At 56.6% G+C, this 26797-nt stretch overlaps 1 protein-coding gene across 5 annotated transcripts in view; it reads left to right on the top strand.

Annotated features, from left to right (window-relative positions):
* ANO1 (anoctamin 1) overlaps window positions 1-26797 on the top strand; it is a 162304-nt gene that overhangs the window by 110407 nt on the left and 25100 nt on the right. For 3 of the 5 annotated variants that reach the window (XM_060302812.1, XM_070046078.1, XM_060302814.1), the window contains 7 exons: window positions 1330-1394; window positions 2196-2330; window positions 6545-6705; window positions 18076-18158; window positions 20729-20800; window positions 22860-22937; window positions 23857-23931. In XM_060302812.1, coding sequence (XP_060158795.1) covers window positions 1330-1394; window positions 2196-2330; window positions 6545-6705; window positions 18076-18158; window positions 20729-20800; window positions 22860-22937; window positions 23857-23931 — 669 coding nt within the window. The remainder of the gene's footprint in view (window positions 1-1329; window positions 1395-2195; window positions 2331-6544; window positions 6706-18075; window positions 18159-20728; window positions 20801-22859; window positions 22938-23856; window positions 23932-26797) is intronic. The other 2 variants (XM_060302813.2, XM_030833238.2) reach the window with 2 other exon arrangements.

The raw sequence follows: 26797 nt of genomic DNA, 5'->3' as shown, positions 1-26797 counted from the left end.
TACAGTCATGTTGGGGGCTAAGGCTTCAACCTGTGAACCTGGGGGGACACATTCAGTCCATAGTCTAGAGTATTTTGGGCGATGATATAAAAGGCTGTGTTCAGGGGCCACAGCAGAATCTGTATATAGGAGACCCCCAAGTTTTTAAGTCCAAATATTAAGAAAAGGAAACAGGATGCAAGCCAAGCTTCGGTGTACAGGAGAGACCTGGGGCCCATGGTGAGTTCTCACAGGCGTCCCCCACCCCTGCTTCCTGCCAGCAGAGATGGGCAGCCGAGGCCCTGGGTTCCCAGCTGGGGCCCAGCTCCCCTCCAGCCAGCAGTGTCACCGTAGGCTTTGAGTTAAGGTTGGTAAAGCATTAATTACCCACATGCATGGGATTTCTTTATCAAAACCAGCAGTCCTAACCCAGCGTCTTCCCGAGGACACCGTATACCCATGCGTGCATACAAGGCTTCCAATCGCCAAGCCCGTTGCCATCCTGCCCAGAGCCTGGGGCATGATGGAGTGTGTAGATTTCATTTATTTCACTAAGCTGTGTTCACCAGACAGCCCATCTCAGGAGACACACATCGGGCTCTCTTTGCGTCCCGTGAGACTTTTAAAAATCGCACCACTGGTATTTCTCTGCTGCAAAGCCTGGTGGGTCTGTCTTTTTACAAAGAAAGTGAGGTGTCTGACAGCCATTTGAGATCAATTCCAGATCAAATCGTGAGCAGTGAGGACTCTATAATGATGCCAGAAGTTTCTTTCCCATCCCCACTGTCACCTAAAAACATAAGTCTAGGGCTTCCCTGGTGGTGCAGTGGTTGAGGGTCCGCCTGCCGATGCAGGGGACACGGGTTCGTGCCCCGGTCCGGGAGGATCCCACATGCCGCGGAGCGGCTGGGCCCGTGAGCCATGGCCGCTGAGCCTGCGCGTCCGGAGCCTGTGCTCCGCAGCGGGAGGGGCCACAACAGTGAGAGGCCCGCGTACCGCAAAAAAAAAAAAAATAAGCCTATTCCTCCTTGGAGAGCCCGCCACCACCCATGGCTTCTTCAAGGCCCTTACCAGAGCTGAAAGTTTTGACCCGTTTTCTCGTGTCCGTCTCCCTGACCAGAACGGGAACTCCAGGGCTCAGGGCCGTGTCTGCCGTGCTCAGCTCAGAACTCAGCATCCACCACGGTACCCAGCACAGGGCTGACCCTCTGTACATGTTTGTTGAATGAATGAATGACGTAGCTGTGAGCAGACCCCTCAGTCCAGCGGGGGCCCAGCAGCTCTGTGTTCTGGGGAGCAACCTGGGAGCGCTACATTTTCCCCAGCCCTTCACCACTTCCTCTCTCCCAGCTCCTGTACGAAGAGTGGGCGAGTTACGGGGTCTTCTACAAGTACCAGCCCATCGACCTGGTCAGGTGAGAGGGGACGCTGGGAGCAGGCCTGATGGGATAGATGTCCCTGTGCATTTCGACTGTGCTGAGTGTGCAGTGCACGGGGGCCTGTTTGAACTTGAAGAGTTTGTGTAGGAAAGCCAAGGTCTCCCAGCAGGATGGGAGCCTGGCTGAGCCTTACATAGCAGTTTATTCAAATTCACTGCAGGACGGGCTCTTATCTGTCATATTCACTGTCTCCCCCTAAATTCACCGTCCAGCTTGACCCAGCCAGGCATCTGGTGTGATTTCTTTCTGTGTTGAAAGGAAGGAAAGAGCTGCCTGGGAATGTGTAAGAATTGCCCCTCTGGGCAATGCGTCCTCTCCTGAGGGGACCTCCATCCCGGGGCAGGAAGGCGCGAACAGATCAGGCAATTGGGCCACGTAGACCAGCGCTCAGCCCATCAAGGAGCCAGAGACGCTTAACACACAGCGTGACTGGTTCTCTTGGTGCCTCGGGGCTGGAGTTTTTTCCTGTTCTTGGGCTGAACGGGGCTGGAACAGAGCTGACAGCCTCCGGGCGACATCGTGTCCTTCAGCGTGGGCATCACAGGTGGAAATGTGCCCACCTTCGGGGCACAGTAGAGAAGTGCTGGCATAGGGAAAGCAGAGAGCACCCCAAACCTGACCTGGCTCGGGGGCCCCCAGTCTCTGCTTCTTTGGTTGAGAGAATCAGGGGCCCCCCGATGAGCTGCTCCTCGCTCGGGGGGAGGGGGTACGGTGTAATTTATTCCCCCTGATGTGGATTGAGAGCGTGTCTCTGTTTGGCTTTGCCCTGCGGTGCAGGAAGTATTTTGGGGAGAAGATTGGCCTGTACTTCGCCTGGCTGGGCGTCTACACCCAGATGCTCATCCCCGCCTCCATGGTCGGGATCATCGTGTTCCTCTACGGATGGGCCACCGTCGATGAGAACATCCCCAGGTAGGCGGGCAGCCCCTCTCTCCGAACACATCCTCATCTTACTAAGGAGCCGCATTCCTATTGCTGCAGGAACAGAACTCCCTGGGACGCGGGCCCCTCACCCCAACCCCTGCCCCGCCATGCACCCGCTCAGTGCCCCCGGAAAGTCACAGGCCAGGCCAGGCGGTGTCAGAAAGAAGGCCGCCCAGTCCAAAGGATGTAATAGCCATCGGAGCGTGTGGGCGGCCTTTGCAGACACGATCGCCCCCGGAGACGCTTTATTGTCAAGAGGCAGACGTAAAATAAACATCCAACTCCTTTTCATTCTTTGAAGCTTTTTTTCCCATTTAGTTCTTGGTCATTATGTGACAAGAAAATTGACCGCTTCCCTGTGTGGTCAGGAAATGAGACGGATGTGACCATTTGGAGACCTCGGGGCAGCGCACTCAGCCAGCCAGGCCCTGTGTCCGTGCCGCATCCCCTGGCCACATGGCTTTGGGAGATGTTGCAACAGCACCGTCATGAGAGCTGACCGGGTGCAACAGGCCCCGGTCTCTGAACGCAGGGCTGATAGCACTGCTACTGTTCACCAAGGGGTAGGCCAGGCGTGGGGGGCTCTTGGAAGGAGGCCAGGACCCCAGAGACAGCCCGGCGTCGTGCCGGGTGTGGTTCTCCCAGAATGGCAGCCAGACGTTAGTCAAGCAGCGGGAGCTTGAGGACACCGTCTCCCCTCTTTTCTAGTGGTTTCCTAGACTTGCTAATACCGACCCAGGGATAACTGATTGTGTTATGAGTTCAGGATTTCAGGCCTAACTTCCATCAGGAACAGTGTGCCGATGGGCAAAACACCGGATAGAAAAGTGGACGCCCCTGGCCCTGTCTCTTGGGGGCTGGCGGTCTGTCGGGGACAGTCCCGGTACATCAGCGCAGTTTACGTTTCTTACGGCTCAGCCCAGTGTCTCTGAAGCAGAGCTGTGGTTTAGACAATCCATCCGTGGTTCTGATCAGGAAAGAGCCGGTGAAGGAGTCTTACTTGGTGGAGAAACTGACTCCTTAGGACTCAGCGGTGCAGAAAGGCCACATTCAGTGATTCTGTGCGAGCGATTTGTGAATACATGAAAAACACCTAAACTATTCCACCCACCCAGAATCAGAACGTTAAAGGAATCCGGCTTATGTCCCTCCAGGGTTATTTTGGGCACAGGCAGGAGAAAGCTTGTCCCTTTTGTTTGCTAATGACACGAGCTCACTGTGCTTGGGTTCGAGGAACGCAGAGATCAAAGTAGCCCAGACGCAGAGGGGACCGAGTGGAGGGTGAGGGGCCCCCCACGGACACTTCTCCGTCCGCCTTCCTGCCGGTCCTGGAGGGGAAGCTGGGCTGGTGGCCTCGTCCAGGGTGCTCTGCCCCGGCAGGCGCGGGCTCCCTGACAAGGACGCCGACATCCCCAGGCCAGGCCAGGCCAGCGCTGTCACACAGCCAGGGAGGCAAACAGCATTTACTGGGAATCCTGGAGCCCCGTCTGACCTCGGCCTCTGCTCACTTGGTGCCGTGAACAAAGCAGGAAGTGTGCATTCCCCCTGGACTGTGGCCCAAGCCAGTTTGTAGGATAGCCAGTGCCCCCGCCCGCCCTGCGCCCCGCACGATGCTGCCCTGCCGCCCCGGCCCCTCTATTTGCCCCCGAGAGCAGGAGCACCCATGGCTTGTCTTTGTTTTGGCCGAAGGCAGTGAAGGGAGAGGCTAAGGGTTTAAAACCAGCAGAAACAGGCTTTTTGACTGGCTGATATTGTTTAAACTGGCAGGGAGGAGGGCTGGGCAGCCATGGGGCTCACAGGCAGGCAGAGACATGGGCTCTGGCCCCCCCGGCCCCTCCCATCCTCGGGAACGCAGGCGGCACCGTGGCAATGGTGGAGGGGGCCTTCCATCTACAGGTTCCCTTAGAGGGGCTGCGACGTCCTGCCCCTCTGCCTTTCAGGAGAGGCCCCCAGAAGAGAGGAAGCTCAGGGAGGGACGAGGCTCCATTATTCCCACAATAATGATGGTGAACGGGAGGATGAGTCCCAGGGCCCTTCCGAGGGCTTCACGTGCGTTCCCCTGTTTAATCCTCCTAACAACCCAGTAACACAGGTTCTCAGGGAATTCCCTGGTGGTCCAGTGGTTAGGGCTGTGCTCCTTCACTGCCGAGAGCCTGGATTCAATCCCTGGTCAGGGAACTAAGATCCCATGTGCTGTGCAGCGCAGCCAAAAAAAAAAAACCAACAACAAAAAGACCCAGGATATGTGAATAAAATGCCACGACCTTTAAAAAAAATGGGTTCTCTATTCTCGGCATCCCCATTCTATAGACGGGGAAACTGAGGCCCAAGGAGTTGGAGCAACCTGCCCAAGGCCACACAGCTCACAAGCGGTAGAGCTCAGATTCAAATCCAGAGCTGGCTGGCTCCTGAGTCCACGGTGCCCTATGGCCTCTGTGTGCCCGTCCCCGCCCCACATACACGTGCACGTAGGCACACACACGCATGCTCACACACGCACTCCCCCAGATGCTTCGAGGCACCAGCTGGTCCATCTTTCCCTCTCCCACGCCTGACACCGTGCCTGGCACATACAGCATGTACACAATCTTTTAATGAGTCTTTGGTAAGAGTAACTGTGGAAGAGAATTGAGCTGAATGCCCACAGTGCTAGCAGAGGAGGGTCCCCCACAGCCTCTCAGCAAATGCTTCTCCAACACCGATGGCTGTGGCCCAGCCACGATTCTGTGCAACCAGAAATTTTTTTTAAAAGTCAAAAACGACCACCCAATTCGGCCCCCTCCTCGATAGCCACCTAACCCTTGGGAATCAGACTCCTGCCCGGTGTCTAATAATAGCTCAGTATCTTGTCCAAGTTAGCAGGGAGAAGGGCAGGGCAGGGCAGGGCAGAGGTGGCAGGGCCTAATTCTGGCCTCCCTTCTCATCTTCCAGAAGGAGAAACTGAGTCTGAGGCTGAAGGACAGGGTCGGGGGCACAGAGGGCATCAAGGACCTGGGCCACGCCCCCTGGTCTCAGCAGGGAGCCCTCCTGTGGCCTCTGGGCATCAGCTGAGAGCAGTGCAGGGCACAGGCTTGACAGACAGAGCCCAGGGCTCAATCCCCACTCTGCTGTGTGGCCCTGAGCAAGTGACTTGCCCTCTCTGGGCTCACTTCCTCATCTATGAAGATGGGATTGTAATGGCCCCGGAGCTGGTCCGGGCCAGGTAGACGCTCGGTGCAAGCTTCTGCTCACACAGCTAATGGTCATTATTGCATTTTTCAGTATTAGCAGGAGACAGCCTGCGTGCTGGGCGGGGCGGAGGAGGCAGGCCACTGGGCATCGCGCAGCTCCCCATCCTGTCCAGCCACGCCCCCTGGGCTCAAGCCCCAGACTCAGCAGAATAAAAGCCTGCCCTGAGCCGGACTAGTATCCTGAGCAGGAACTGCCCCTCACTTTCAGGGTGAGCCCGGCGTGGTGGGTCCCCAACCCCAGGCAGCTTGTGGGTGTGTTCCTTCCTACCCAACCACGCGTCTCCCGGGAGGAGGTCCGGGAGAACCATTTCTCCATCCTCTTAGGGGCCCAGAGTGCCCAGCGATGTCCACAGGCTGGTACCCAGGGGCCAGCTGTCCCACGGCGTCCCCACAGGGATGGACTGAAGCCCGCAGGAACGGCGCTTAGCAGGTGCCAGGCTCACGGCCAGGGCTCAGGAGAGGCGTGGCGTTCTCGTGCCTCGATCCCATTCCTCCTTCGGGTCTCCGGGGCCTTGTCAAGTCAGGACCTGGACAGCATTCACTCTTAGCACAACCTTGACGGTGCCTGGTTATCAGAGGGAGGCTGGCTGGGACCTCGGCTTCAGAGATGAACGCTCACCGGCCACACAGCCAAGTCCGATGGGTCTACACCCAGTTGCAGGCTGGGTACAAAATTAAAATGCAGGGCCCTGTTCAAAAATCATTAAGGCTTTAAGGGGGGAGAGAGTGTGAAACCGAGCTGGGGCCCCTGTGTGGCAGCACCTGTCACACATCCCTGAAGCCCACCTGGGATGGAGAAGAGGCATGTGGGCGCCGGCGGAAGCTGGCTGGTGAGCCAGACCATGTCCACAACGGCGGGGACCCCCAGCACTTTCTCCCACCCGACGTGGCTCCGGGAGGCTCCGGTCCACGTGGGCCGGCAGGGACGCTGCCCATCGGCCAGGGGACTCTGGGCTGCTCCCTTTCTTCCAGCATGGAGATGTGTGACCAGAGACACAACATCACCATGTGCCCGCTGTGTGACAAGACCTGCAGCTACTGGAAGATGAGCTCTGCGTGCGCCACGGCCCGCGCCAGCCACCTCTTCGACAACCCCGCCACTGTCTTCTTCTCCATCTTCATGGCCCTCTGGGGTAAGCCGAGCGCCGCCACCCCGTCTGTGGGTCAGAGGGTGGGTCCCCACATTCCCTCCCTCTCCTTGAGGCTACCCTCAGGACCGTTTGCCAGGAATGCACACAGGAGGAACGGTCAGCAGAAAGAATCCCCCGTTCTGTCTGCAGGTTACTGGGGTCTGTACTGGGTCACGACCCACAGATGCATCTGACCCGGCCAAGAGCCCCTCACGAAAAGCCTAGGAGGGTGCTTCGCTCCCGGAACCGGGACCTCTTTCCTGGGGCCGGGATTGGTTGCTGCTTTAGAACAAGGAGTGCCGAGGGTTCTGCCTTCCTCCCGACCAGGCCCAGGCCCTGGGGCACAGCTCTCATTATCCCCCAGCACCCCTGCAGGTGTCACATGCCCATTTTACAAGTAAGGACACCAAGGCCCAGGGAGAGTTGATGTGACTGGCCCAGGATCACCCAGCTCCTAGGCGGCCAAGGTGAGGAGTGAACGTACGATTCCAGAGCCTGTGCCCTTAACTGCTGGACTCCACTGCTACCTGGAGTCCAGGGCAGACGGCTCCTCCTCCAGTATTCTTCCTGAATCCAGGTCCTACCTGGTACCCATCTCAGGCTTGGGGGGCATGGGAGGTGGGTAAGTGGTGGCTGGATGCATTTCCGCAGACGTTTCTGGATTAGCAGCAGATAAGCCTGTTTCCTCCTCTGTGGCCCCGTGACACAACCTTTGCCAGCAGGGCATTCAGGATTCGGGCAACCGTGTGCAGAGCCGTCCCCTGGGCACCAGAGCCCCAGTCTTTGCCCTCAGGGGCTCCCAGCTAGTAGGAGATGGAGCTGCACACAGGAGCCCTGGGGGAGGGAAGTCAGCTCTGCCCTTCCCCACATAACTCAACCCTCAGCTTCCTCGCCTGTAAAATGAGGGTGTGATAAGGATCAGAGACAGCGGGCACAAAATCTCAGCCAATGCTTAGCGCGTACATGGCTGACTCTCAGTAAACGGTCCTGCCCCTGTGACCACAGACCACAGGCAGGGCTGCCTGACACACGGCGGGGGTTTGAGACTGAGTAAGGTGATGTGCCTTGCGTGTAGCATGCGTACCAACCAGTACTTACTAAGTGCCTGTGCTGGGCACAGGGGAAACCATGGGAGGGAAAACCACTGCATCCACCGACTTAGCCCAAGATTCAGGAGGGCGCAGCATGTGCAAAGGCCCTGTGGTGCGGGTGCAGGGAGCAAGTGGGAGTGGGAACAGGAGGACCCTGGAGGCCAGCAAGGGCCGCAGAGGGCTTTGTGTTCTCACTGGTAGGACTCAGAAGCCGGTGCAGTCGGCCTCCTGTTATCAGAAGTTTTCTCGTCTTAAACTTGAGTCAGAGACGGCAACTTACGTGAGAAGCGGCTGGGGAGGTGATAGAGGGAGGCTGACCCAGCTGGGACTGGGGACAGCGGCGGGGCTTTCGCTCAAGACCCACGCGAGCTCCGGGGCAGATGCTCAACCACCTGCACGTGAGAGCGAGAAGCTCTTTCTCCTGAGGGCGGCACCGTGGGGGAAGAAGGCCAGTGAGAAAGTGTGAGAGCGGCGGTTAGCGGGCCTCTCGCGCCCTCCCTCCCTGGCCCTGGGCTCCCCGACTGTGTTCCGTCTGTTCCCACTGTCCTGCCTAGACGCCCAGTAACAGCTGTGCCAAACTGAGGGCCTGCGATGGAGGAGACTCTGTTCATTCCAGAGGGCTCTCGTGCCCACCCCTCCTGTGAGCTAAGGAGATGCCTCAGGCTTGGCGAAGCCCGTGTCGCCTGGAGCACAGGGGTACAAATGACAGCCCCCGCCCCACTCATGAACATCACCCCTCCACATCCTTCCCCCCCGGCTCAGCAGCGGCCCGTAAGCCCACAGACACCCGGGTAATAGGGACACCCAGGGCTGTCCATACACCCAAGCTCCGGGAGCTGGAAGCACAGCTTCACAATCAGCGCAGTCGTCATGGGCACGTGATGGCCCTCCTAACGAGGCTGAGAATGAGAGTCACAGGCCACCAGCTCAGCGTAAGGGAGAGATTTCCAGCAGTGAGTGCTGGGCTGGGCTGGCCCAGCAGGTGGTGAGCACCCTGTTTCAGGAGGCATTCAAGCTGAGGTTGGAGGAGTCCTGGCCGGGGCTACCACAGAGCGTGGGGAGGTGCTGGCTGTGTGTGGTTCGTGGCGGCTTATGAGAAGGTGCCCCGCACCACACGCTGCTCGGATGATTAATTCTGGGATCAGCCTGCCTATAGATTTGGGCTCAGTGGCCGTCTTCACGGAGCTGCCGTGTACGCGTCTGACATTGGGCTGGATGCTACCTGCGCTTCATCCCACCTTATCCCACAGCTGAGACATTGTCCCCATGTCACAGATGAGGAAAGTGGGTCTCCACTGGCAGGGCCAGGACTGGAGCCCACGCTGCCCTGAGCCTGTTCCGCCTCCCCTGCCCACCCCTGTCTCTTTGGACCCGGCGTCTATCAGAACCACGCCCCTGCCCCCCACCACCCTCTGCTCTCACTGCCAGCCTCCCTGGCCTTCCTCAAGATCTCTGGTTGGCTCCCTTCCTTCCTCTCTGATCGGGGCCCAGGAAGCTCCAAGCTGAGGCTGGAACACCTCCTGGCTGGGCACCCAGCCTCCCGGTTCCCCTGCTCCGAGCGGGGGAGGCTCACCCGGCAGCATTCACGTCCACGGTGGAGCCCAGCTGCACAGCTGCCGGCTTGACGGTTTGGTCCACTTCAACACCCAGCTGCGTTGGCTGTGAGCCAGGATGGCTAGTCAGCAGGTAATAGTGCCAGTCCCTGGGCCAGACTCAGGTTCAACTCTCAGCTCTGTCACCTGCCAGCTGTGCAACTTCAGGAAAGTTGCTTCAACTCTCTGGGCCCTGGGTTCCCCGTTTGTAAAATGGAGACAGTGGTCGGGAATGTCGAACGAGTCACGTCTTGTGATGTCTTAGGGCTGTACCTGGTGCTAGCTGTCATGTCGTGCTAGCTGTCGCGTCGGATCAGTGAGCCCTTGCTTCTTGAAAACGTGAAAACAGCCTAGACCCTTGGAGGCTGGAGCTCAGATCTAACCTGTCACCTTGTGCCTGGGGGCCTCTGTGAATTACATCACTTCATCTCCTTCAGAAAAGAACGCTAGCTTTGGTTGGCTGGTTCCTAGTGTGTGCCAGGCACTGTCCTGAGCATCTTATGTGAGCGACTCATTAATTCTCCCAGTAACTATAGGAGGGAAACAGGCTTTACTACCCCATTTAGCAGATGAAAAAATTGAGGCAACTTTCCCAGGGTTACACAAGCTAACAAGAGGCAGAGGCAAGACTTGAACCCCAGCGTTCTGGCTCCCCAGCCCCAAATACTTGACCCCTGGGCTTTACTCCCTCTGTTACTAATCAGGTCTAGCTCATGTGTGTGCTTATTCCTGGCAGGCTTACCTTAAATTCATTCTCTCACCTGGAATACTTTCCCCAGCTCCCTCCAAACAAACAGGCTCCCTTTCACCCTCCAGAGTTCTGCACAGAGTTCTGCACAGGCTACCTCACTGGTCCCCACAACAACCCTGGAGAGAAACCCTGTTATTCTCTGATGTGGACAGGGAAGCACAGAGAGGTTAAGTGACTTGCCCAAGATCACACAGCTAGCAGATTTGTAGCAGACATGATAGATCCGTGCCTGGCCCATCGGCCTTCGCGGTCCAGGCTAGTGCCCTGGTCTCACCTCTCCATCCAAACATCCTCCACCCCCCTTCTGTGCCCTCCTGGGGGAGCAGAGATTCACCATGAGCAGGCGGTGAGGGGCACACAGGCAGCAATGCCACTCAACCCGCCAGGAGGCAGGGAGTTGGTTGAATTCTGCGCACGCCCTCAATGAAGCCAGCTTGGTCACATCATGCTTCTTTATTGAGCACCTACTGTGTGCAGAGGGGTACCACTTCACAGCCTCAAAGGTGTTGGCCAGCCCTTACCAGCAGCCCCATCCTTGGGAGAAAAACAGATGGTCCCATCCTTCCCCTACCCAAGACGCAGCGAAACGGGCAAATCTGTGTTTCCGCTGTGTGTCCCCACGTCCTCCAGCTCCACTTCCACCGTAGGCGACAACAGAGGTGCCCGTCTGTCAAGGGCAAGTTCAGTCTACACACCCCCATTTGGGGGAGAAAAAAACAACAACAAAAAAGCCAAACCACTCTCATGAAGCACTTAGGGAAAGAGGAGCTTATTATAAATCAAGACAGAAGCAACAGGAAAGGGCCTGCTGGGCTGAGAGGGGCCTGTTGACAATCCGTCCCTGCCCCCAGGGTGGAGGGAGCCTCAGTCCCTCCATCCACCCCCCCGGCTCTTTCACACTTTACTCTGTCAGCCGTTATTAGCAGCGAGCTTGCCATTGTTGAGGGGGTTTTTTTAGTCCCTTATTCAATTACTTGTTCATTACCCTCTAAAGGATCATTTTCCCACTGGTGTTTCTTATCCCACTGTGTTCTTTCTTTTCCTGTCCTCCAGCTGTTAAGGCTTCTGCTCGCATGGTGACAGAGAGCAACCCCAAACCTGACACTGACAGTAGCGGGGCTCTGCCGCCCCAGGAGTCACCTCTGGCCGCTGTTTTCATGTTGCTTCAGCTCCACTGTGGGGTCTGGTTTGCCCAGAGGCTGACCCGCTGGTCCTGGAGCTGTGAGCTCTGGCTGAGCTCTCCCCTGCCTGGGATTTATGACAACTCAAAGCCTTCATTCAGGAAGGTGTCACACGAAGAAACTTTGAGCTCCATTTAGCTGTTCCCGCCGGGATCGATTTTCTGAAATTATAGCATAATAATGGGGTTTTAAAGCCTTGTCAGTTCCAGGCAGAACAAAGGGGGCTATTTGATTTAAGCCTGCCTGCAAGGAGCTGGAGAAAGATGGTCCCGGCATTAGTGGAGTGACAGGTGTGATTGAAACCCCTCCTCGCTGCCCCCGAGACTCTGAGTGGAGTGCGCAGGTCACCGGCTGAGTCACCCAGTACGGACGGAGGGAGAGAGACTGAGTCTCTGCTGGAATTCAAAGGCCAGCAGCGGGTTTGTGCGCGAACACTTGTTCAGGGGATAAATAAATAGAATCAGTGAGAAAATGAAGGGCGGGGGGCCTTTGTGCGGGAGCCCTGTCTCCCCTGTGGGCCGACAGGTGGGTCTGTGACCGAAAGCTCGGCCTCTCTGTGGCCCAGTGCCGAATCAAATCTCGGAGACAGAGTTTTGGGTGAAGTAGAAAAGGAGAGCTTTATTGCTTTGCCAGGCAAAGGGGGACACACCGGTTCTGCCTTGAAAAACTGTGTGTGTCCCCCCGCAGAGGATTTGATGAAGGGCGGTTCAAAGGGCGGGGGCGGGGGGGTTCTCTGACAAGATTAGGGTGTGGCGAGCAGGGCCTGCCGTCCCTTAATCTCATCTCAGGTGGTCGTCTCCCGATGTTTTCATTTATTTTAGTTTTGGCTGCGTCCGGCGTTAGTTGCGGCATGCGGGATCCTCATGGCGGTGCGCCGTCTTCTCTCTAGTTGAGGCGCGGAGCTCAGTAGTTGCCACGCGCGGGCTTAGTTGCCCCACTGCGTGTGGGATCTTAGTTCCCCGACCAGGGCTCGAACACGCGTCCCCTGCATTGGCAGGCGGATTCTCAACCTCTGGACCACCAGGGAAGGCCAGCGGTCGTCTCCTGATCTCGATGAGTTTCTCTGGTCCCTTTAATCTTGCTTCGGGCGGTTGCTTGGCTTCTTCTCCATTGATTAGCAGCTGTTTGAATCCACCCTTCGGAATTCAGGGATGGCCATGGGGGCTGCAGTCTTGCCTATAAGAAATGGGGGACAAAAAGGACCTCCATGCCGGGAAGCCCCACAGGGCCCCGCTCAGTTTCAGGTCACTCTCTTGTCCGGTTCCTGCAGCCCGAGGCCATGCATCTCCGATCTCCACATTCAGAGAAAGGAGTCTGTGCTGAGCAGATGTCGGACTGTCAAGAGCCAGAGGTTTGAGAAGCTGGTCTCTGCTCTCAGGGGTCTTGTTTTAAGGAGGGTGCGGCCCTGCCTGCCCCCCGGGGCCTCCGCGGCTCAAGAGTGCTTGGTACAGGTTTGGGAGACAAGACCCCGGCCCATAAGGAGCTTGGACCTCACCAGGGAGACGGGGCTGTTCTCCGGGCAGCCGCAGAAGCGCCCCAGCATCCATCAGAGCCTTCCCTCCGTGACCTGTGAGATTCCCATGGCAGGCCTGAGAGCCTGTGAGGTTCCAACGGGCACAAAAGACCACGGGACGGCCGAACCGGGAGCGTCTAATGACACGTCCAAGATCGTGCCACAGGGTCAGCAACAGCGTTTCAGGGGAGGGTGAAAGCTCAGAAAGGTTGGGGGGGGGGCAGCAGCCAGCCCAGGAAGCAACCGGAATTAGGGAAATTGGGGTTAGGCCTGGGAGTGAAAGCAGTTTGGGCCCGAGGGAGGGAGGGTGGGATGCAGCCTGGGAGGAGAGCCGAAGCAGAGGCCCGGGGTCCTGTGGGGGGTAGACCAGCAGCTCATCTGATGGATAGAGAGATGGACGGAAGGAAAGGGCAGACAGTGAGTAGGTCAGTGCGTCCAGACGCCTGTGTGGACGGCGCCTGTGTGGACTGTGCCACGCGCAGAGCTTGTCCAGAACGGAGATTCCAGCTCAGCGTGGTGCCCAGGAATCTGTATTTCAGCAAGCCCCCTGCGGTGGGGCTTCCGATACAGCCCACACTCTAAGAAATCCGGGGTGGGGGGAGATGGACAGACTGCCCCTTCCCCACCGTCACCACGCGGGTGTGTCCTGGTCCATTTTCTCTGCAGCTCCAGCCTACAGCAGGGGCACTGAAGCCCATAAGCACAATCTGTACCCATTGTTCTGTGATTCTTTTTTTGTTAACTCACGTGAAATTTACATAAATTAACTGTCTTAAGTGCACAGTTCGGTGGCACTCACCGTGTCCTGCCATCATTACCACCATCCTCCCAGGTGGCAACCTGGTGCCCATTTAACAGTCTGTCCCTTTCCCCCTGTGCCCACCCCTGGCAACCACCAGTCTGCTTTCGGCCTCTATGATGGATTTATCTGTAGGTATTCTGGGTGCTTTGTATAAATGGAACCAACCATATGTTTTGTTCTATCGTCAGCCACTTAATGAGAAACGGTGGAGATCCTTCAGGTGAGCCAGGTCGTGGGACCGCTCCTCCGTCGAGCCCCTTGCCACGGGGGGGCCCTGCCCTGGGCTCCACGGCGCATCAGCTTATGGACGCCTCACCGTACGCCCCACAGCGGGCACTGTTATCAAGCCCATTGTACACACGTGGAGACTGAGTCTGGCAGGCAGGTGGGGGGGGGGGCGCGGGCCCATGCCCAAGCTCATACCTGCTTCGAGCCATGGTAGATCCAGGGTCCATCGCTCACCTGCTGCCTCTGGGCTCCTCTACAGGAATGTGTTTGTCTAACACTGTGTCATTAAAACAAGTGTTTGAAGGGAGAAGCTCAAACACCTGCTTGCGCCCTGGCCTGGGTTCCCCCTTCACTACCTGCGATTTCTGCTGCACTGCCCTCTGGGCTCTGAATTTTGGGGGGATGGTCTTGTCTCCTTGGCCCCCTCGTATGGCTGCTGGGGTCAAGGCCATCTCTTCATGTCTTTTGTACCCTGGACCAGGTTTGGCCCACAGCTTGTCCTCATGTGGGTGGGAAGCCACACCCCTAACCCCAGTCGATCTTGGGGTCAGAAGTCCTGGATCGAGGTTTTTGCTGTATATTAACCAGTCACCTGACTCCGCAGGGTCTCAGTTTACCCATCGGTGTGAAGGAGTGCGTTATCTCTGCGCTGAGGGTTTGCGGGTGGGATGAAAGGAGATGCCCCAAGCATACCCAGCACCTGACACCAGGTAGACACCGCGTTACGTCTGTGTGATGTAGTTGGCACGTCAGCCAGGAGAACTCTTATTGGGTACCTTGAAGGGAAGGGATGGGAACCTGGCAGGACCCACTGCTGTCCACATGGCTGGTATAGAGAGGGAGGGCTGCAGGAGCACAGCTGCAAAGGAGGGGCCCTCGGTTTTCTTCCTGCCTCTGCCCAGTCCAGTAGCAGGTGAGTTTTCACGCTGCTCAAGATGCCTGATTCTGAGCTGAGACCTCAGGACTGCCCCCAGCTCAGCATGAGCCTTCCCATCGCCTGTCCTACTGGCTAAGCCTGAACGTCACAGCTCCGCCCCTTTGCTGCAGAGCAAAGGCGTGGCAAACTCGGAGCCCGAGAGCCCAGGCAATAGGGCATGGTGGGGTCTGTGGCCCAGCAGAGAAGGCACGCCCAAACCTTGACAAATGGATTGACACTCCTCAGCTCCAGCCTCCTGGTGCCACAGTTTCTGATTTTTAAAGGAGAAGCAGGAAACTCATGATTTTATATAAAATGCCTGCATTTCTTAAACATAGCCGAGCACAACAAGCCTTGTCTATGTACTATCTCCACTCCTTGGCCTCCAGGGTGTGACCTCAGGTCCAGTCTCGGTCCTGGTCAACCTACAGATACCCCTGGGAGAGGGCCCTTGTATCTATCTTAAGACATTTAACAGTAAAATTCTAGAGCAAGGATGCCTGGGTTTAAATACCAGCTGCCTAGCTGTGTGACCTTGGACAAATTACTTAACCTCTCTGTGCCTCCATTTCCTCATCCATAACATGGCAATACAAGTTTTGCTGTAATCATCAGACTTATTACGACTATAGTTGTCATTCCCGTAAAGAAAATCAAATATCTGTGCAGAACGTCGGTCAAGTACGGTGGTTAAGTGTCGACTCTGGGGTCAAATAGAATTCGGTTCAAATCCCACTCCTGCTGCTAACCTGAAGTTGACCTTGGGCAGAGCATTTAATCCTCTGAGTCTCTGTCCTCATTTGCAAGAGTGAGTGGAAATCACTCCTACTGCATGGCGTTGTTTTGAGGTTTTGTGTAACTGGTGTCACTAAATCACTAGCACAGAGCCTGGTGCAGGCTGAGTCCTCATTAAAAGGTAACAGTTATCACACTGCAGGCTGGTGAGTGGAGGGAGGGGGAGGTCCAGGAGGTAGAGGTGTGGGTCGGTGAGCCTAGGAATGGGGAGACATGGGGAGGCTGAGACAGGGAAGGTTAACAGGCCAGCTTCCCTGCTGTGCATGGAGCCAGCCCTCCTCCCCCACTCAGCCCAAGGTCTCAAAGGAGGCCTTGCCATGGGCAGGCAGAGGAGGCCGGAGAGAGACAGCTGTCAGAACACAGTGAAGGAGAGACAGGCCTTCCAGAACTGGTGGCGGTGTGGGAATGGGCCCCAGCCAAGGGCCTCCACTACAGTGACCCAGGGACACGTTGAAAGAGACAGGAGGAAGCATCCTCACACCTTCCTTCTTAGGAAGCGGTGCAGGCTGCCGATGGGCCTGCCCCACCAGCCATATGTGTCTGCTGAGAGTACATTTGTATCACAGGGAACTACATTTCCCAGGCTCCCTTGCTGTTCCAGTTCCTGGAAGGCTCAGCCAATGAGAAGCCCTGATGGGGGACTCAGAAGGCGGGAGAGAAGTCAGGGTATTTCTCCTCTTCTTCCTCTGCTTCCTGGGGCACCTCTGGCAACGGTTTTGCCTTCTCCCTGGCTCTACCTCCCTCCAGAAAGCCCTTCCTCCATGATCCTAGCTTTTTCTGGGCAGCTCCAGTTTCTGGCTCTGGGGACACCACCTCCCATGGTCCCGCCACCCCTCGATAGGCAGCAGCTTCCTGCTATCGCTAATCTCTGGGGGGTCTCACCATCCGCTGCTTGTCTTCTCAGCTCTTCCATTGTCTATGTGGCCAAGTCCCAGGATTAAATTACCCCAGTCCGAAAGACCTAAGAGGTCCCCGTTTCCTGGCTGGACCTGGTTGGTACCGTAGCTAATACTTGATGGGCAGATACCCGTTATGCGCAGATCTGTGCAAGCTCGGAGGCCCTGTTCTCACCTCGCCTTAATGGGGAGCTGGGCATGTTCTCTGAACCAGGAGGGGAGTCAGATTCAGACCCATCTCTTGCCAGGTCCAACGCCTGTATTCTTTCCTGGTGAAGGATGACATTGGAGAATTTGCACTAAAGTCCTCATTGAATGTCCATCTTGACACTGCCACTTATCAGATAAGCCATCTAATTCCGCCGAGCCTCAGTTTTCTCACCTGTAAAATGAGGAAAATTATAGCAGCTCCCTCCTATGATTACTATGAGGTTTAAATGAGATTAATACTTCACGTGATAGCTCTTTCAACAGTGCCTGGCACATAGCAGCTCAAGAATCCGGAGCTCTGGTTAGCTTTATGGCCACCCTTATCACCACTCCAACCTTCAGCCTCTGCTGATTTTCCCTTGTGGGTGGGAAGAATTAATGATAAATGTTTCAGTCAGTGGTATCTCCATTTGCAAGTGTCTACTCATAAAAGCCATTCATTCATTCAGTGAGCTCTCTTGAGGCACCTGTTTGTGCCTGACACTGGGCTCTCCATGGGGGACCCAGATGACAAGGCCCCATCCCTGCCCCACACCCCAGAAGGGCCACGAGACATGGGACAGGGATCACAATGGAAGGTGGCATGAACAGCATGAGCAGGAGAGGTCCCAAGAGGAGTTGGTTTCTTTCCTGACACTGAGGGGGATGATTGGAGGCTTCCTGGAGGAGGTGGCATTTGAAATATGCTTAGTCTGTTGGGAACACAAAGCAGGATGTAGCAGCTAAGAGTGCAGCTATAAAGTCAGGCCACCTGCAGGGGTTTGAAACTTGAGTGAGTGACCTTGGCTCCCCTTTCACTCTTTCTGACCCCACCTGTGACTTGGGGTCCCCAAGATCGATGGAGCAGGATGGTTAAGAGCAAGAGCTCTGGGACCAGCCTGCCCAGCCCCTCACCGGCTGGCAGAACAACCTTGTCTGGGACTCGGTTTCCCTGTGCCTCAGTTTCTTCAACTGTAAAGTAAGCAATAGGGACTTCCCTGGTGGTGCAGTGGATAAGACTCTGTGCTCCCAGTGTAGGGGGCCCGGGTTCGATCCCTGCCCAGGGAACTAGATCCCACAGGCAAGCTGCAACTAAGAGTTTGTATGCCACAACTAAGGAGCCAGCGAGCCGCAACTAAGGAGCCCACGTGCTGTAACTAAGGAGTCCGCCTGCTGCAACTAAGACCCAGATAAATAAATAAACCAAATAAATAAGTTTTTTTTTTTAAATGAGCAGTAGATGATCCCTGCCTCGGGGGTCAGTGGGAGAGCTGAACAGTTTAATTCATGTGAAGTTCTTGGTCCAGCACTTGTCGCCCTCACTTACCGGATGGTGCGGAAGGGGAGAATGCTTTCATGGCATCTGAGGTCGTGGGGCCTCTGAGCCCCTAACTTCCTGGCTTTCCTCCCTACCCGCAGCCGCCACCTTCATGGAGCACTGGAAGCGGAAACAGATGCGGCTCAATTACCGCTGGGACCTCACAGGCTTCGAGGAGGAGGAGGTGAGTGGGCTTGGCGCCTGCGCCCCGGCACCCCCCCCCCCGCGTGTCCCCCCCGGCCCCCACCCTGTTGCTTCTGGGAGGCTCACGCGGAAGCCCTGGTCCTAAAGCCCAGGCGAGGCTGCTCCCTGCCTGCCTCTCAGTTCCCATCCCTGCTGTTTGAATCCCCCGCAGTTGCCGGGGCAACCGTATGATGTCTGTTCTAGTGTTTTTGGTCTCCATGCTCACATGGACGCACCACCCAGCAGCATGGCTGGGGACTCAGGCCAAGGCTCACCATGCTGACCTCATCCTGTCTGGGGGCAGCACCGCGGGTCTGGGGAGGCGATCACCGCCACCCATGAGGCTGAGTCCCCAGAGGCAGCCGTGAGGCTTTGCCCCGGGTGCCAAACCCACGATCCTCAGAGCCAGCTCTTGGCCTGCAGTCGGACATGGCTGAGAAGTGGGGCAGATCCTTCGCTAATAGAGGGCAGCCACGTACTGGGCATCTGCGTGCACCAAAGAGAGGGGCATTCGGGATCGAATGGGCACCGCGATGGCGGGTGGACACCCCTCCCCGGGGTTGCTCAGGAGAAACTTTGCCACTGCCCCATCCCGAATTACCAGCTCCAGCCAGAATCCCCGTGATATGAGTGGGAATAAAAAGGAACAAGACCTCCCAAATAGCAGAGCCATTAGGTGTGGCCACAATGACCACGGCTTCATGTTATGAAATCTTTCGCTTAGTTTTTTGAAAGAGAAACTGCTCATCCATTTTCACTGTGATGTGAAAATCTCTTCCATCATCTTTTTAAACATCCCTATTATTATATTTCCCCACACACGCACTCCCTCGAAGACTGGATCACTTTTCAGTCAAATGTGTAGCTGAGAATGCCCTGTGCAGGCTCTGTATTGTCAACAGACAAGGTGCTAGTTTGCTGGAAGAGGCACCAGCTTAGTGGAGACGAGACGGCCTCTGGGACCAGGCTGTCCTTGCACCACCCTCGCTGTGTGACCTGGGGCAAGTTGCTTAACCTTTCTGTGCCTCAGTGTCCTCACCTCTCAAACAGGGGTGGAGGAGTAGGGTTTGAGGGGGTCTCCCTGGGTCAGCAGATATAAAGCACTTCAAGCAGGGCCTGGCACCAGCAGGTGTCCCTTAACCCATCTCCCACCTCCGGGTTCACCCTCTTCCCCAGTGGGTCTCATCGTCCTGTTTCACAAATGGCGGGACCGAGGCTGATGCAAAGAGAGACACGCGGCTCCTTAGGGGCAGAGACAGGCGTGGAACTGCATCCCCCATGACAGGCCCTGGGTCGCCTGTCTGCCAGAGCGTGTTCTAAAGATTCAAATAGAATAAAAAGCAGAGCGTTGTCTTGTTATTTTGGAAGTAGATTTAGAACATCCCTTTTCATGATGTCCCTGGGGTTGGGGCAGTTCGATCCCTTGGGGACCCGTCCCGTGAACTCTTCAACCTGAGGGGTCAGACCCTAGATGGTGGGGTGGCGATCAGAGCCACTGGGCACGGGTCCCCAGTGACCCTGAATGGGTCCCCGAAAGCAAGCCTCCCACGGCTGGCCAGGGCCTCTTCTGGGGTTAATCACCCGACACGAAGGGGCCCCCTCTCCACGACATGACCCCAGGTGTCCGCTCTCGGAGCAGAAGGAAGCCCGTACCCAGTCCTCTGGCCTGTGTGTTCCTTCCCTGAGTCTAAGACAGTTCAGCCCAGCACTCCCTCGGGAATTACCTAGACCATGTGACCTGCAGAAGCAGCAACACACGGTCCCCCTAAAGTAGTGTCAGCCTTTAGTGGGTCCTCCTCATGCACCCACGTCTAACTACCTTCATCCAGGTTCTTAAGTATATCATCTTTAGCAGACGTAGCCTGTTTCTTAAAAAAACAACGCAAGTAATGAAATCTTTTTGTTTTTGTTTTACGTTTCTGGTTCCCGGAAGGAGGCTGTCAAGGTTTGGAATTTTTTGTCACTCCTCTGTCTTCCGGTAGCCTGTCTCCCTGGGAGAGGGACCTTCTCACACACCTGATCCATCTGTTTCTGCTGAATGGTTCCCTGCAGCTCTTCCATGGCGGGCAGGGGTCTCCGTTTCCTCCCCCACCTCTGGGTCTCTCTTAACCCCTGTTCTTCTGTTCCAGTGCCCTTCGCTGATCTGCTCTGGGCTCTCCCGAGGTCTGGTGCCTCTGGTCTGCTCCCCGCTTTGCTGACACTTCCTGCCATCTCTTCTGACCCCCACGGCTCCAGATAGGATATTCTCAGGGGTCAGTTCACGGCTGGGTGTTCAGAGTGAGTTTCCTGCAGGATGGGCTGCAGCCTGGTGCAGACTGACCTGCCTGCAGGACACAGAGCCCGATTCTGTGGCCTTCCCAGTGGGCTAGGGTTCCCCACAAGGTGGAGAATCCTGGGTGAACTGCATACAATGAGTTCTAAATTGGAAATGGTACAAACAGCCAGCTAGGAACTGGCCCCAAAGGGTGTCCAAGGGAATGTCTGGGCTGATTTTGCCATGCGTGCTCCTGTTCAGGGTCTCAAACTCACAAAATTAACAAAGGCTCCCCGCTGACTTGGTTTCTTTCGCAGGATCATCCCAGAGCCGAATATGAGGCCAGAGTTTTGGAGAAGTCTCTTAGGAAAGAATCCAAAAGCAAAGAGGTATGGTGGCCGCTGCCAGTTGGCTTTCCCAGCAGTAAAACATTCTACATGCATCAACATTTCAGACCAGGGATCGGCAAGCACTGTGTAGTTGGGGGGCCGGCCCCCAGACAGGGCCAGATAGTAAATATTTTAGACCCTGCAGGCCTCTGTCATAGCAACTCAACTCTGCCATTGTAGGATAAAAACAGCCATAGACAACAGGTAAACAAATGGGTCTGGCTGTGTTCCAATAAAACTTTATTTATAAAGCAAGCAAGGGGCCGATTTGTCAAACTTGCTAGAGTAGAGACCTACCTTTTTGATCTATCCTGAGGGTGATCTCAAACTTCAGCCAACATTTCAACATCAAGAACCAAGTAGCTTTGCAGCTTTTTTGCTCTGGGTGGTCATTATGTCCAGCCCTCCAGTTCTACATTGAATGATGGTTGCCCAACAGGGTCCCTGAGCTGCTGGCCAGTTCCTTGTCTCACTCACAGACCGTGAGAATGAGAGAGAGAAGTGCTTTTGTGATGTTCCTGAAGCCGTCACCTTTTTTTTTTTTTTTTATAACAAATGCCTTTCTTTTTCCTCAAAACCTCTCATTCAAATTGGCAGTCGTGTTTCCAGCCTGAATTCTCACAAACCTCTGGGGGTGCTTGGTTATTTTTTTAACGGAGGTTTTTTATATGACATGGGACAAGCACAGAGCCCCCGGGCCCTTGTCCACCTCTCACTGAGGCTGGAAAGTCAGGTCTTGAAGGGATGGGGAACGATTGCAGGACACTCTTCCCAGATCCCGGTGTTCTGCGTCACATCTGCACCCTCGGCCTCTGGGAGTGACCAGAGCAAACCCCTGCATCGATCTTCTCTTGTCATTGTGTCCCATGGACAGAGTTTGCTGGTACAGAGTGGCTGGGGGTCCTAATTATCAAAAGTCCCCTCTGGGGGGGCAAAGTGGGTGCAGCGAAACCCCCTCTCGGGCCCCAGTTCCCGTAACAGAGCAAAAAGCCCAGCTCAGTCCTCCCGCAGCCAGAAAGCGGGTGCACTTCCCTGAACTCAGAGCCTGAGAGGGACCGAGGGTGCAGAGAAAATAACCACAAAAGCGTGAGTCCTCACCCCAAATGAGGAGACTGGCCTTTTAACTTAACACATCAGAACGCATGTCCCGAGCACGTTGCCTTCCGCGTGGCCGCCCTGTGGCCTTGAACCAAGGGCTCCAACAGCCCCCCATGGGCTGCGTCCCCTCTCCTAAAGGGAGAGGCGTGGTCGCCGCTGCTCTGAAGCCCCCAGGCCCCCATGGTGAGCCACCACGACCCGCGTGCAGTGCAGCATCCTCGCCCCCCGACAGTCCGCCCCACGGCTTTACGGTGGCCCCTCGTAGCGTGAACGTGGATGGGATTTCATTCCTTCCTAAGGAAAAAAGGGCTCAGTGGCCCGTGTCACATCCACTTAAGTCAGGGGCTCGACCAAGCCCGAGTGCCGGGCCTGGGCAGCCATGTCAGATTCCCGGTCACTGACCCGAGCTCTTTGATCACAAGAGCAACAAAGGTCGGGGTTCACTTCTGCCAGCCTCTGATGGTGACGCCAGGCCCTGAATGCCTCCGTGGGGCCACACCCTCTCTTGATTTTCCCCTCCATTTCCCTGGCTCCCAACTTTGTGGTTTTAATTTTTCCCCCAGCTATGGTACCGAATTTGTTTAGGAAAGAAAAGATCCACCCCTTCGTTGCCGTGTTAGGATTCCGAGTGTGGCTTCCTTCACGTTGGCGTAAAATGCTCAGGGTCATCCTCGCCTTTGCATAAGATGCACCGTCTGAATTACGGCCACCGTCTGGTGAGAGGGGCCCCGTGGAGCCCACCGAGCTTCCAGGCTGGAGCTTTCATTTCCATTACCTTTGTGGCAGCCTTTCTTTTAGAATGTGGGTCTCTGCCATCTCTGATGGGTTTAAGATGCCCAGAGCCTGAATCAGCCCCAGCCACCGGCACAGCCAGGGGTGTGCTGGCTGCCCAGGGGGCCGACGGGAGCCTGGGTGGCGGTCTCACCCCACGGTGCTCTCTTGTTTCCTCCACCCGCCCCAGAAGCGCCGGCACCTTCCAGAGGAGCCAGCGAACAAATGGAGGCAGAGGGTTAAGACAGCCATGGCGGGGGTGAAACTGGTACATGTCACGTCGGGCCGTCGCGAGGCTTGAGTGTTTGCAGATGACCGAAGTCCACTGTGTTTTCCTCAACCGACTCTGACTGCTGTATTATCCTTTTAACATTCACACCCACGTTGCTTTGCCTTCCTTCGGTACCCACGGGCTGTGACGTGTGTTGAGGTGTCTCTGCATGGCTGTGGTGGGTTTGTGGGGGGAGCTCGGCTGTCTCTGGAGCTTGTGAAACGTGCCTGTCACAGCTGCCTGCCAGTGGTCCCTGGTCTCATTAACACGCATGCCACCTGCCCTGGAATGCGTGGCCTCGGGTGTCATGCCTGCCAGCATTCTTTGACTTCGTCCATGCATTTTTCCCGTTCAAAATCCACCCCATTCTTGAAACATCCCAGGTTAGCAACAAGCGTCCACTTCAGGTCCCTCCAGACCCTGCTGTCCCTGTGCCAGAGCCTTCGGACCCCGTGTCCCCGCTCTCCGCCGTTGCTACGTGGCGGGCAGCGTTTGAACTTAGAGTGCTGGTGGCTTGTTTCAACTTGCTCTGCAAAGGAAAATTACTATTATGGTCTGGGTGGCGAAGGAAAACAGCTTAGATCTTCTGGCCTTGGAAATGAGACCTTCAGCCACGAAAAGGAGCCCAGGCTTCTCCCAGACGGGGGTCTGATCATCCAATTTAGAAAAGCCTCTGGCACCATCACACCCCGTACACAGAGGACTCACTTTTTTAGACAACTATTATTTCTATCATTTCGTAGCATCATTTCATCGGGAATAAGGCCCCGGATGCCAGACGTTTGCATTCGCTCATCATCATTTTTTTTAACCGTGTTTCTGTTGTCCAAGTTGTTCACGCCCATATATATGTGCACACACACATCTTTCCGCTGGGATGGTCCCCACCGCTGACCCAGCCCTGTTCGTGTTGCAGACAGACAAGGTGAAGCTGACCTGGAAAGACCGGTTCCCAGCCTACTTCACCAATTTGGTCTCCATCATCTTCATGGTGAGCTCTGGGAGGTAAAGGAGGGAGGTGTACCAAGGTGTGCGGTGCTCACCTGGATGGGGCCAGCCATCCTCGTGGCAGCTGTGTTCATCCCAGGCTAGGCAGGGTGGTGGGGGGATTCCACCAGCCCCCTAAACTGGGGAGGGGCCAGGGTTCTGCAGTGACCCCCAGGGGGCTTCCCAAGCCCTGGGGCCCGTGCGGTGGTTCCCTTTGGTCCCTGACACACATCTTTCGTTCTGAGAGTGACGCATATAAGTAACTAGTCATTCAAACCTAGGAGTTCGCAGGTATTATTTAAGACAAAACGGAGGGCTTTTGAAGAAAACCAGTAAGTGAAGAACACACAGGACAAAAATCAGGACGATGCCACTCAGGTGACGGAGGGCCGGTGACGCCAGGTTCATCCGGACACTGCTGATTTGAATGAATTGCCAACACTGTGACCGGCTCTATTAGGGGCTTTTAATCCCCAGTTAATTGGGCTGCATCCCTGGAAGGCCTCAGGCCCATGCTAGCCGTGCTTTCATTCCCCCCACAATGGGTCAGGGCCACCTGTGGTCACTGTAGCGATGACCTTGCTATCAAGGTCATCCGCATGGCCGCTGTGTACCAAGGGCTGGGCTGTGCCCAGTGGCCTGAGGGCCTCACACCTGCCTGTCCCCCTCCTGCTGCTGAGGAAATGGAGGCCAGAGGTCTCACCCCCTCCCCAGGCCAGAGGCCAGGCAGACAGTCTGCCCTGAGACACCCCCCGCCCTTCCGTATGAACTTGGAGACACACGGGTGGGCTTGCCTTGGTCTTCCACTGGCGGTGGCATCTGAGGCCCCCTAACCTGAATAGCTGGAAGCAGAGGGAGGACTCCGTTCCCCCTAACACTCTCTCATACGGCAAGAAGGACGCCTCTGAGGTAAAGAAATGTGTGGTGGGGACCCCCAAGACCACAGATTGGGAGCCACTGGGGGTGGGGGGAGGGCCGTTGGGCTGTCAGGATGACTGGGTGGCAGTGGGCCCAGCCGCGTTTTGAGGGTCCTGGAGCACACTCCCCAAATAGCACAGGGGTGCTGGCGGGGTGATGTAGGATGACGTGGTCCCTGCCTGGAGCATCCACGGGGCTCACCCGACGGGGGACGGGGTGCGGGAAATGGAAGACTGAGACACCAAGGCTCAGCCCCTCCTGGCAGAGAAGAAGCGATGTCAGCACAAAAGGTCCAGCGAGGGCGTGACAGGAGGTGGGAGGCTGTGGGCCCTTCTGCGCCACGGCAAGTTCGGGCAAGAGCCCTCGTGGTACGGGTCACTTCCTTGAACAGTCTTCAGGGGGTTTTGAGTTTCTCTCGTAATAAGGATCAAGATGGTGGGCAGTGGAGGGCTGGTCCGGCACCTCCGTCAGGTTTCTCTGGCCTTCTGCACACCTGTCCTGTGCCTGTGTCCCTCTTGGTCACAACATGGCTGCCCCACCTCCAATATCACCTCCACTTTCCAGGCAGGAGGAAGGGGAAGGAGACAGAGGCCAGCGGAGGCAGCCCCTCTTTGAATGTGCTTTCCCAGAAGGCCCGCCCACTCCTCTGCTTGCACCTGGCCCCCCCTGTCTGCAGAGAGGCGGGGAAATGGGCACATTGTCACTGCCGCAAAGGTGGGACAGCGGGTTAGGGAACTGGCTGGCCCTTGAGGTCCTGGGGACCCCATCACCGATGAACCGGTTTTGTCCTGCACTCGGGAGCTTCGTTCTCCGAACAAATAGCAGTCGAGCACCTACAAGGTGCCCCCGTGCTCCAACCCTGGAGATGCTCGTATGAACACAGTGGCCAAACCCTGGCCCTCACAGCCCTTTCCTTCCAGAGGGGGCATTGCACCCAGGAGGGGACACAGCTATAGAGCTTGTCATGGGGGTACACCGGCCCTCTGACAGGGAAAGGCCGGTGCACCCCCATGACACCTTGCTGAGTCACCCTGCAGGCCTGGCGCCCGTCCGCACCTCCACACGCAGGCAGGAGGGACGTTCCAGAGCCCAGGGCGGTGCCTTCCCCTGGGAGGGGCCTCTTGGCAGGAGCGAGAGATTTTCCCAGGAAAGCCTGCATTCCAGGAGCTGGGAGCTGGCAGCTGGCGGGGAGAGGTACCCACACCTCACCACAGGGCCCCCCCACTTCATCGGGACGTTCCCCGGGCATGTGTGGTCACCGTTCAGTCGCCCGCAGATATGGACAGCTACAGAGTTACTGGCCCGAAATTTACAGTAAGAGCTTCCTGGGAGATGCCCGTCGCTGTGGCCTCCCTCTGGGGTGAAGCAGCCACAGCCCTTCCAAGCTGCAATCAGAGGCGCACAGCATGGCTCAGTGCCCCTCCAGGGCTATCCTGGGAGCCTCGAGGGGCCGTTCTGGCAGGGCTGGGCCGCCCTGCACAGCCTCAGCGGGAGTGACATGCCCAGGACCCTGGACACACAGAGGGTGCCGTGTAGTCGGGCTCGGGTGACAGCCCTGCACAACTGCCCTCCATTCAGTGTCCCCTCGGCACTGGGATTTGCAGGCATCCTCACTGTTAGGACAGGACAGAGTGAGGACAAGGTCTTCCAGGGCGAGTCAGGGCCTTGGAGGGTAAGGAAGACGAGCCCAGGCAGACACACGGCTCCACACAGAACAGACTTGTCATCCTAGCCTAGCCCGGCCTCTCAAGCGACCGCCAGTCCAAGTTTCAGGGAATGTTCTGGTCCCACAGTGGTTTGGGCAAGATGAGGGTCTCGTTCCCAGGGACAAGCCGAAGGGTGTGGGTGGCTCCTGGCGAGGTTGGGAGAAGGGACCCCATCCATCTGTCCCAGCCAGGCCTGCAGCGTTGCCGGTGGGACCAGACCATCCCACGCCCCACCCACCTCTTGCA

The sequence above is a fragment of the Globicephala melas genome, chromosome 8 (genome assembly GCF_963455315.2).
Source record: "Globicephala melas chromosome 8, mGloMel1.2, whole genome shotgun sequence".
Lineage (NCBI taxonomy): Eukaryota > Metazoa > Chordata > Mammalia > Artiodactyla > Delphinidae > Globicephala > Globicephala melas.
Note: the sequence above shows the minus strand (reverse complement) of the source record. Positions and strands in the feature narration are given on the sequence as shown.